The sequence below is a fragment of the Loxodonta africana genome, chromosome 24 (assembly GCF_030014295.1).
Source record: "Loxodonta africana isolate mLoxAfr1 chromosome 24, mLoxAfr1.hap2, whole genome shotgun sequence".
Taxonomy (NCBI): Eukaryota; Metazoa; Chordata; class Mammalia; order Proboscidea; family Elephantidae; genus Loxodonta; species Loxodonta africana.
In genome coordinates this window covers 36,566,877-36,577,407 of record NC_087365.1, presented here as the reverse complement: position 1 = coordinate 36,577,407, position 10,531 = coordinate 36,566,877, and the positions used below count along the sequence as shown (strand labels likewise).

The window sequence follows — 10,531 nt, the reverse complement described above, 5'->3', positions numbered from 1 at the left end:
ACAGCATTTGCTCAAGAAACCACTGGCCAAACACTGAGGTCTGTTTGTTTTTAATCAGACAATATGCAAAGTATTTACAACAGTCCTAGGTCCCTCCCTCCCCCTAAGCCTGGGCCATGGAATGTGGGACCCCAAGGCCCTGCCCAGAGCCAGGGGTCCCCGAGACCTCTGCATAGTCATCTGAAATCTACAAAACACTGTTTGTTTTTTAAAAAAGAAAAAAAGGACAGTATTAGGACACCTTTTACAAAGGGCCTTGGGCAGTCAGAGGGGGTTTTGAGAGCACACTGGGGTGAGCGAGCCCAGATTGGACTGGAACGGATGGGAGACTTGGTAATAAACATGAATGAAAGGAAAAGTCGAAATTTCATAGGCAGGCACTGCTTGGCCTCCTTTCCCGCTGGCAGGGCCTGGCTGGCTCAAGAAACCCAGGCAGCGAGAATGTTATTGCTATGATGGGGGTCATGGGTGAAATGTACAACGTGTCAGGGGGGCCAGAGTGGGGGCGTTTTTACATGTTAAATATGGACACACATGGAGGCACACACGTGGACACATACACACATACATACACAGGGGCCCTTGGCAAGATGCTCACAAACTGTCAGCTACCCCTTTTACAGTTGGGCACACTGAGGCCCAGGGAGGGGCCACCACATACTCTAGGCTGAACAGCAGAGCTATGGCCAAAACACAGTCTCCTGGTGTCCTAGGGCTGGACTCACTACGAGATGCCAGGCCACAGGGTCTAGACAGGAGCTGAGCACTTGTGGAGGCCATGGCCACATGACAAGGAGGTCCTGGTGCATGGCAGTGGACACCCTTATCCTCTCACCTCAGCCCGGCACTCAGTTCCCTACTTGGGATTTCAGAGGGGCCAATGGGGAGAAGAGCAGGGTCCAGGCCTTGAAATGCCACAGGACAAACTAGGGAAAGGAGGGACTTGGGGCCCCCTTAAGGCCAGGTCAGGACCTCCCAGCCTCTTGGGTCTTCTACTTCTGCTTGATTGCCTCTGGAGCCTGAGAGCTCACTCCCTTTCATGGTTGACTAGCTCCAAAGGTCAAAACCAACCACATTCTGATTGAAGCCTACCTTCCTGCAGCTTCCACCCCTCAGTCCTAGCTCATCCCCCTCCAGTCTCTTCCCATGATGGCCCTGCTGAGATCTGCAGCCAGGAGTGGTGACAGCACCCTCTCTCTGCTATCTCTAACCCCTCATCAGGCCCTTTATTCCCTGGGAGGCCCCAGTTTCTCCAAGAAGCTTCCAAGGACAAACCTCATCGGTTCCTGAGGAAGACAGGGGGAGTAGCAGGTTCTGATCCCACCTCAAGCCTGGACTGCTCTGTGGCCTTGGGCAAGTCACGGCCCCTCTCTGGACTTAGTTTCCCCATGGGGGCAAGAACTTGATGATCTCTAAGGGTCCCTCAGGTCTAAGCAGGGCAGGGTTTGTGGGGGGGGTACCCACGGCACCCACCATCAAGTCAAGCTGGGCTTCAGGTTGCCCAGCCAGCCAGCAGACAGCAGAGGGGTCTGGACCCAGTGGCCTCTGCCAAGAGATGTTTCAGGGACGGATGGTAGGGGCAGGGTTGAGGGGCAGGCTGAGGGCTAGGAGCCCATCACTCCTCTTTGGAAAGGCTCTTTGGCCAGCTCTTGAGACAGACCTGGGGTGGCGTGGGAATTGGAGAAGGAGTCAGTGTGTGGAGCAGGCTGAGGCTGGGAAAGGGGGTCCCATCCCAGCCCTTCTTCCAATTCCTCCTCCAGAGATGGCAGAGCTCAAGGAGCGAACGCAGGGAGGAGGCATGTAGCCAGAGGAGGAGCTGGGAGACAGTCACCATGCCAGCCTCAACCCTGCCTTAAGGGCTGCCCCGGACTCCCAAGCCCTTCCAGCAACAAAAGGGGGAGGGGCTTTGTCACTGGCAATTCAGCCTCATGGAGGAAGGATGGGTGGGGGGCAGCAGAGGGAGGCAGAACCCCGTGTGAGGGGCCGCCCACCCAGGATCCAAGCCGAGAGGCCAGTCTGGCCCTGGGGACTGCTCCCTATAGGTTCTCGCCGGGCTGGTACTGGGGCTCGGTGGACGTGAAGTAGTCCTCCAGGAAGGCCTGCAGGTACTCGAAGGTGGGCCGCTCCTCTGGCTCCTTCCGCCAACACTGGCACATGAGGTCATGCAGGGACTCGGGACACTCAGGTGGGCAAGGCATCCGGTAGCCCCGCTCCACCTGGTCCAGAACCTCTCGGTTCACCATCCCTGGGGGCAGAGGGAGGCATGAGGAGGGTGGCTTCGGTGAGGAAGGTGGAGGTGGGGGGAAGTACAGGAGGACAAAGAAGAGGGCTTCCCATCTAGGACAGGTCCAGTGTGACTGAGAGCAAGTCCCGTCCCCAAGGCTGAGAGCACTGACCATAGAGGGAGCCTAAGATCAGATGCTCAACCTCTTTGTTATACAGGTGGGGAAACTGAGGTCCAAAAGGGGGTGTGGCTTATCCAAGGCCACCCAGGCAGAGGGGCTCAGAGACCAAAGACGGGGTCCGGGGACTGCTCTTACCAGGGTAGGGCACCCGTCCCTTTGTTGTGAGCTCCGTCAGCAGGATCCCAAAGGACCACACGTCTGACTTGATGGTGAATCGGCCATACAGGGCAGCTTCTGGAGCCGTCCACTTGATGGGGAATTTGGCACCTGCAGCAGTGAGAAAGGTCAGGGTGGCTCATCAGAACGTCATGACTGCTCTGCCAGATCGCACCATTGTCATCTCCTCATGTCAGAGGAGGAGACTGAGGCACAGAGAAGGGATGTGACCTGCCCAAAGCCACACAGCATCTGCTGCCCAGGCCTGCCCACCTTGCCGGGCAGTGTACTCGTTGTCTTCTATGAGTCGAGCCAGCCCGAAGTCAGCCACTTTGCATACCAGGTTCTCTCCAACCAGGATGTTGGCAGCACGGAGGTCCCGGTGGACGTAGTTCATCCTCTCCACATACGCCATGCCTGAGGCAATCTGCAGGAGAATCCCCAGAGGCTAGCTCAGAGAACACCCCATGCCCCTCCCAGGGTCACAGGACACATGCCCAGGGTTGGGGTCATCCCCAGAGATGGAGAGCCAACCACGCTCCTACCCACCCCACACTTCTTCAGGCAAGAGAAGTTGGTTTACAATAAATGTTGTTGGCATAAAAAGCAGGTGGAAGGAACACAGGGCAAGAGGCAAAGGGCAGGTACAAGGCAAGACGCAGCCAGGGAGGTGGGTAGCCATGGAAGGGGAGCCCAGCTGCCCCACAGGCACAGACGTGTACCAAGTCCTGCCTGCTACGCCTCTCTGAGCATTCTCTGAGTCCCTTCTCTGGGCTGCAGTTTTCCCATCTGTCAAATGGAAATAACAGCCATCCCTACCTCCCCAATTGTGATAGAGATTAAATGAAAAATGGCTGTTCAGCACTGCCTATGGCAAGCACTAATGCGTGTTTGTTGAGTGACTGAATAACCTTTACAGGGAAGAGAAATGAAGCCTGAACCTATAGTGAGTCAGCAACTTCTGATTCCGAAGGCGGGGGCTCTTCCCTCTGCCCAGAACTGCCACTCGTAGCCCCTGTAAGTGGCCCCAGTAGTACATGCAGAGAGATCAGCAAGTGTGGGGACCATCAAGGTGGGCTTCCTGGAGGGGACACTCAGGAGGCAAGAATTGGCTAAGCCAGGATAAGGGCTTGAGAGCCAAGGGTGTGGGGCAGTGGGAGGGGTGGGCTCACCTGAGCAGCCATGTCCACCAGCTGAGGCAGCCGCAGGTACTTGCCCGTTTCCCCCTTGAGAAAGTCCAGCAAACTCCCTGGGCAGAGAGAGACAGCTCCAGCCCCTGCCCACTCTGCCCTGCCCTCCCTGGGCCAGGAACAGTGACTGCTGGTCCTGTCTACCCAAGCAGACTGGCCTCTCTTTAACAAGCACAACAGACTGTATGTAAACTCATCTCTGAATAAAGTCCCTCTCTCACTCAGTGTGTGTCACTCAAAGAGCAGGCAGAATGGGAAACAACCCAAACAACCATCTCCAGGTGAATGGACAAGCAACCTGTGGCACATCCATACAGTGGAATGTTGTTGTTGTTGTTGTTGTTGTGTGCCTTCAAGTCCATTCCAACTCAGAGCAACTCCATGAGACAGAGTAGAACTGCCTCCATAGGGTTTTCTTGGCTGTAAATTTACAGAAGCAGATCGCCAGGTCTTTCTCCCGTGCAGTCACTGGGCGGGTTCAAACCATCAACTCTTCAGTTAGCAGCTGAGAGCTTAACTACTGCACCACCAGGGCTCCTATTCAACAGAATACAACTCAGCAATAAAAAGGAATAAATTCCTGATACACGCAACAACACGCATGAATCGCAGCTGTAAAAAATTACATATATGAAGCTCTGAATAGGCAAATCCAATCTAAACTGACAGAAAGCAGATCAGTGGTTGCCTGGGGCTGGGGGCTACTTTCTGCAAAGGGGTGCAAAGGAACTTTTTTGGGTGATGGAAAATGTTCTACATCTTGATTGCAATAAGGGATACACAGAATATTCATCTGATAAAACTCATTGAACTGAACACTTAAAACCACATACAAATTATACCTTAACCAAGTGGAATTTTACAAAGTAATTAACTATTTAAACATTAACTAAAGATCTGGCCAGGGACTCCACCTGGATGTGACCAGTTTGGAAGGTTGGGGGAGTTCTCTTCTGGCCCCAGAATGGCAAACAAGTTTAGAAAACCAGCACACTGGGGACAAGGGGATGGACTGTGGGGACTGAAACGGAAAAGGCCATCCTTGGCTGGGTTTAACCATCTGCTGACATGAGAATTTGATTTCGTTTCATTCCATAAAGGTGTACATTCTAGACTGGGGGGAAGTGAAGCCATCCCCAGTGGCCCTGTCGTGGGAACACCTGTCTCTGGGCTGCCCCAGCTCTGTGCCAGGCACTCGGGCCTCACCCTTGCTCATGTACTCAGTGACGATATAGATGGGCTCCTCGGACACGACGGCATACAGCTGCACCAGCTTCTCATGCCTCAGTTTCTTCATGACCTGGGCCTCCTGCAGAAAGGCCTCTGGCGACATGGTGCCCGGCTTCAGGGTTTTGATGGCCACCCTGGTGGTACCGTTCCAGGTCCCTGTGTGAGGACAGGCATAGGCTGGCTCAGATAAGGCCCCATCCCTATTCCACAGGAACCCAAATCAACCTGTCTGGGTGCCAATTTTAGCTCTGGCCTCCCTAGCCATGTGATCAGCCAAGCCAAGGCCCAGGCCCTCAGTGACTTCATCTGTAAAATGGGCATAATCACAGCACGCTCCTCACAGGACTGTCACAAGGATTCAATGAGTCTCTGGCACATGTTCAAGAAACAGTAGCTGTTGTTAGGACTATGAGTATCAGAATGTCCTAAAAAGCTGCACACTAGTCTGAGAGATGGGAGCCTAGGCTTCTGCCTGGGTGATTTTAGGGCCTCAATGGGTCTCTTGGCAGAGCATCAAAGGTGCCTCAGGAGTTGGCAAATTTTAGTGTGTACTGGTGGGGCTGGAGATGAGGAGCTGACCTAGGGGTAGCTGAGACCTCTGGAAGCAGAGGTCATTCTGGAGCCCAGATTCCCCAAAGATTCAGGCATAGAGCTAAGTATGAGGGCTTGGAGGTCCCACCAGCAAGATTTTAACTCCCACCTCTGCCTCCTGCCAGCAGTGAAACTGTGGGTGAGTCATTTCCCCTCTCTAAGCCTCAGTTTCCTCATCTGGAAAATGGGGGTGCTATAGTGCCTACTGACATGTGCAAAGAGCTGGAGATGGAAAACCAAAAGGGAAGAACACGCTCGGCATTTCTCATGCTGAAAGAACTGAAGAAAAAATTCAAGCCTCGAGTTGCAATAGTGAAGGATTCCATGGCGAAAATATTAAACGACACAGGAAGCATCAAAAGAAGATGGAAGGAACACACAGAGTCATTATACCAAAAAGAATTAGTCGATATTCAACCATTTCAAGAGGTGGCATATGATCAGGAACTGATGGTACTGAAGGAAGAAGTCCAGGCTGCTCTGAAGGCATTGGTGAAAAACAAGGCTCCAGGAATTGATGGAGTATCAATTGAGATGTTTCAACAAACAGATGCAACGCTGGAGGTGCTCACTCATCTATGCCAAGAAATATGGAAGACAGCTTCCTGGCCAACTGACTGGAAGAGATCCATATTTATGCCTATTCCCAAGAAAGGTGATCCAACTGAATGTGGAAATTATAGAACAATATCATTAATATCACACGCAAGCAAAATTTTGCTAAAGATCATTCAAAAACGACTGCAGCAGTATATCAACAGGGAACTGCCAGAAATCCAGGCTGGTTTCAGAAGAGGACGTGGAACCAGGGATATCATTGCTGATGTCAGATGGATCCTGGCTGAAAGCAAAGAATACCAAAAGGATGTTTACCTGTGTTTTATTGACTATGCAAAGGCATTTGACTGTGTGGATCATAACAAACTATGGATAACACTGCAAAGAATGGGAATTCCAGAACAATTGTGCTCATGAGGAACCTTTACATAGATCAAGAGGCAGTTGTTCGGACAGAACAAGGGGATACTGATTGGTTTAGAGCCAGGAAAGGCATGTATCAGGGTTGTATTCTTTCACCATACCTATTTAATTTGTATGCTGAACAGATAATAGGAGAAGCTGGACTATATGAAGAAGAACGGGGCATCAGGATTGGAGTAAGACTCATTAACAACCTGTGTTATGCAGATGACACAACCTTGCTTGCTGAAAGTGAAGAGGACTTGAAGCACTTACTAATGAAGATCAAAGACCACAGCCTTCAGTATGGATTACACAAAAATAAAGAAAACAAATCCTCACATAAAGAAAACAAAAATCCTCACAACTGGACCAATGAGCAACATCATGATAAGCAGAGAAAAGATTGAAGTTGTCAAGGATTTCATTTTACTTGGATCCACAATCAACACCCATGGAAGCAGCAGTCAAGAAATCAAAAGACGCGTTGCATTGGCCAAATCTGCTGCAAAGGATCTCTTCAAAGTGTTGAAGAGCAAAGATGTCACCCTGAAGACTAAGGTGCACCTGACTTAAGCCATGGTATTTTCAATCACATCATATACATGCGAAAGCTGGACAATGAATAAGGAAGACCAAAGAAGAGTTGATGCCTTTGAACTGTGATGTTGGCAAAGACTATTGAATACACCATGGACTGCCAAAAGAACGAACAAATCCGTCTTAGAAGAAGTGCGACCAGAATGCTCCTTAGAGGCAAGGATGGTGAGACTGCATCTTACATACTTTGGACATGTTGTCAGGAGGGATCAGTCTCTGGAGAAAGATATCATGCCTGGCAGAGTACAGGGTCAGCGGAAAAGAGGGAGACCCTCAATGAGGTGGATTGACACAGTGGCTGCAACAATGAGCTCAAGCATAACAAAGATTGTAAGGATGGTGCAGGCCCGGGCAGTATTTCGCTCTGTTGTGCATAGGGTCGCTATGAGTCAGAACCGACTTGATGGCGCCTAACAACAACAACAACATAGTGTCTACTATGCTATAGTGACAACTTGAAGTTGTCAAGGATTTCATTTTACTTGGATCCACAATCAACGCCCATGAAAGCAGCAGTCAAGAAATCAAACCATGTACTGCACTGACTGGGCAAATCTGCACTAAAGAACTCTTTTAAAGTGTTAAAAAGCAAAGATGTCACTTTGAGAACTAAGGTGTGCCTGACCCAAGCCATTCATGCAAAAGCTGGAGAATGAATAAGGAAGACTGAAGAAGAATTGATGCCTTTGAATTATGGTGTTGATGAAGAATATAAAATATACCATGGACTGCCAGAAGAATGAACAAATTTGTCCTGGAAGAAGCACAGCCAGAATGCTCCTTAGAAGGGAGGAAGGGGAGACTTCATCTTGCGTACTTTGGACATGTTATCAGGCAGCACCAGCCCCTGGAGAAGGGCATCATGCTTGGTAGAGAGTCAGCGAAAAAGAGGAAGACCCTCAACAAGATGGACTGACACAGTGGCTGCAACAACGGGCTCAAACACAGCAACAACTGTGACAATGGATTGTTTCATTCTGTCGTATGTAGGGTCGCTATGAGTCGGAACCGACTCCACAGCACCTAACGACAACATAGTGCCTACCCCATTGGGCTTTTTGAGGATTAAATGAGACTTTAGGCACTGGGCCAGGTCCCGCTGTGAGGGCTCGGTAAATAATAGCTGCAGTTATCGTTATTATTATCTAACTGTGGGGCCCTGGAAGAAGCTGTGTTCTAAACCAGAGTGTTTAATCCAGGTACTTGTCCCGGCTGGGCCCAGCCCTCCCCATCCCTGGGCCTCACTCAAGGGTTGGGCTCAGGCCCAACTCTGTGGCCCACCTAGCGAAGCTGGGGAGGAAGTGGGTGACATCTGAAATCACCCCAAAATGACACCCCAGCCAGGGATGAGTTCTGCAGCCACCAGAAGGGCTGATGCCGTGGATTTATCTGGGTTTGCTCAAGTCTACCTAGTGTCTGTGGTTAGGCACTAGTTTCTCATCCCTCTCCCCTCTCATCAGCTCAAAGCCCATGCCTCACCTTCCCTGGCCTGGCCTGACTTCCAGCCTCCAGGTCTTTGTCCTCATGACGCCTTCCCCCCAGGGCCCTCTCTGCTCCTTCCCACCAGCCCTCTGAAGGGATGAAAAGTGGAGACAGCAATATCGAGTAAATATTGTGGCTCAGACAAGACAACCTTGAACACGGCAAACCGCGATCCCTCGCTGAAGCCACAGACTCCCAGCTGTCACGCACACCTCCACCTGACCTCGGGATCCCTCTTCGTCAGCAGAAACCAGTCAGCAAAAGAGGGGCCTGGGTTTTATCAGAGCTGGGTGGTGTTTGTTTGCCAAGATGGCTTTGTTATCTCTCCCACTAAAAGAGGGGCACCTCCAAGGTTAGACAGGAGATCATTAACAGAACACACCAGGCCCCACGCTTCCCAGCATTCCCCTCTGGGAGCTGGCTTCTCCTTCCTCGGCTTAAGTGCTAACGTGTGGGCCCCACGCTGGGCCAGTGTTCTCGCATAACAACCCTGCAGGTGGGTCCTGTTATCACCAGCCCCATTTTACAGTTGAGAAGACTGAGGCTCAGGGTGAAGCCACCTGCTTCAGACCATACAGCAGGTGACTGGGCGCTCCCAGTGCCCAGGCTTAGACCGATAAGCAGTGCCGGGATCTGCAGAGGCATGGGCAACAGTGAGTCCCACTCACCCACCTTAGTGCCCAGTAAAGCTCTGGTGGGAGGGGTACACCCCAACTAGGTTCAGACATCCTGGAATATTTCCATCATTGAAACAGGGTCCTGTTGCTCAGTAGAGGTGACTGGCTTCTGGAGGAGAAGGGGGGCCAAAGGGCCTTTGAGGGGCCCCTGATGGAGATCTGCCTGGTGCTCAGGCCGTGGTCTCTCCTCAGAGGGCGGAAGGCAGGGGGCAAGGCCTTACCCATCCACACCTCCCCGAAGCAGCCCTGGCCCAGCTTGACCTCCAGCCGCAACGACTCCCGGGGGATCTCCCAGGCGTCCTTGGCCAGGCCCTGAGTCTGCGGCTTGGACGTGGGGCACACGGTGGTGAGGCGGTGGCAGAGGCCATCGGCGTGTTCTGAGGACGGAGGCAGGGAGGTAGAGTCAAGCAGGGCTCCCCACTGAGGGCCTCCCTGTCAGGCAGTGTGTGCACACAGGCTTTGGGGACATGTGACATGCCCTCGAAGCCAGGAGTCTACACATGCATACACACCCAACACAGGCCCACACTGCCTCAGGCATCTGCTTACTGAGTCTTTCATTCATTCATTCGTTCACTCATCAGACTTTAAGAGGTGGCCACCTAGGCTGGTATTAGGAATCCAAAAGGGGACAAGTCAGGAGTCACAGTCCAGGGCAGAGTCCACTTTCCCTTAGCCACCTTCTACGACCACAAATGTGGCAGAGGCGAGCTCTGTGGGACTGTGAGTGTGAGAGCAGGTGGGCTTGTTGGAGTCCTGGAAGGCTTCCCAGAGGAAACGATAACTGGGCTTGGGTCTGCAGAAGGAGGGTGAGTGGATAACTAGGGAACCACTTCAAGCGGGAGGTAGAGCCTGTACAAAGGCCCTGAGGGTTGTAGGAGCTGAAAGGAGGCCAGAGGGGCTGCAGGGGAGTGGATGGGGGAAAGACTGGCAGGAGGTGAAGGGGGAGCCAGCTGGTTCAGACCACCCAGGGCCTCAGAGGCTGCACTGGAGTCTTTATCTTCAGATTCCAAGGTAGCCCCTAGAGGGTTCTGATCAGGTGGCACAGGGTGCCATGATCTGATTTAAAGTTCAAAATGAACTCTGCAGAGATGGCCAACAGGATGGAGAGTAATGGCAGATCCTAGAGGGGGCCAGGAGGCCTGGGCAACAGAGGAAAAGGAAGGTGTGGGCGCAGAGTAGCTGCTTCTCTGGACAGGCACACAGAGAGGTGCCCATGGAGACCAACCCCTGTGGGGAC

At 52.1% G+C, this 10,531-nt stretch overlaps 1 protein-coding gene across 3 annotated transcripts in view; it reads right to left on the bottom strand.

Moving 5' to 3' along the window:
* Positions 1-214: 214 nt before the first annotated feature.
* SRC (SRC proto-oncogene, non-receptor tyrosine kinase) overlaps positions 215-10,531 on the bottom strand; it is a 59,743-nt gene continuing 49,426 nt past the window's right edge. For all 3 annotated transcript variants that reach the window (XM_064276068.1, XM_064276069.1, XM_064276070.1), the window contains 6 exons: positions 9,513-9,668; positions 4,958-5,137; positions 3,734-3,810; positions 2,835-2,988; positions 2,541-2,672; positions 215-2,245 (listed from right to left, as the gene is read on the bottom strand). In XM_064276068.1, coding sequence (XP_064132138.1) covers positions 2,037-2,245; positions 2,541-2,672; positions 2,835-2,988; positions 3,734-3,810; positions 4,958-5,137; positions 9,513-9,668 — 908 coding nt within the window. In that variant the 3' untranslated portion in view covers positions 215-2,036. The remainder of the gene's footprint in view (positions 2,246-2,540; positions 2,673-2,834; positions 2,989-3,733; positions 3,811-4,957; positions 5,138-9,512; positions 9,669-10,531) is intronic.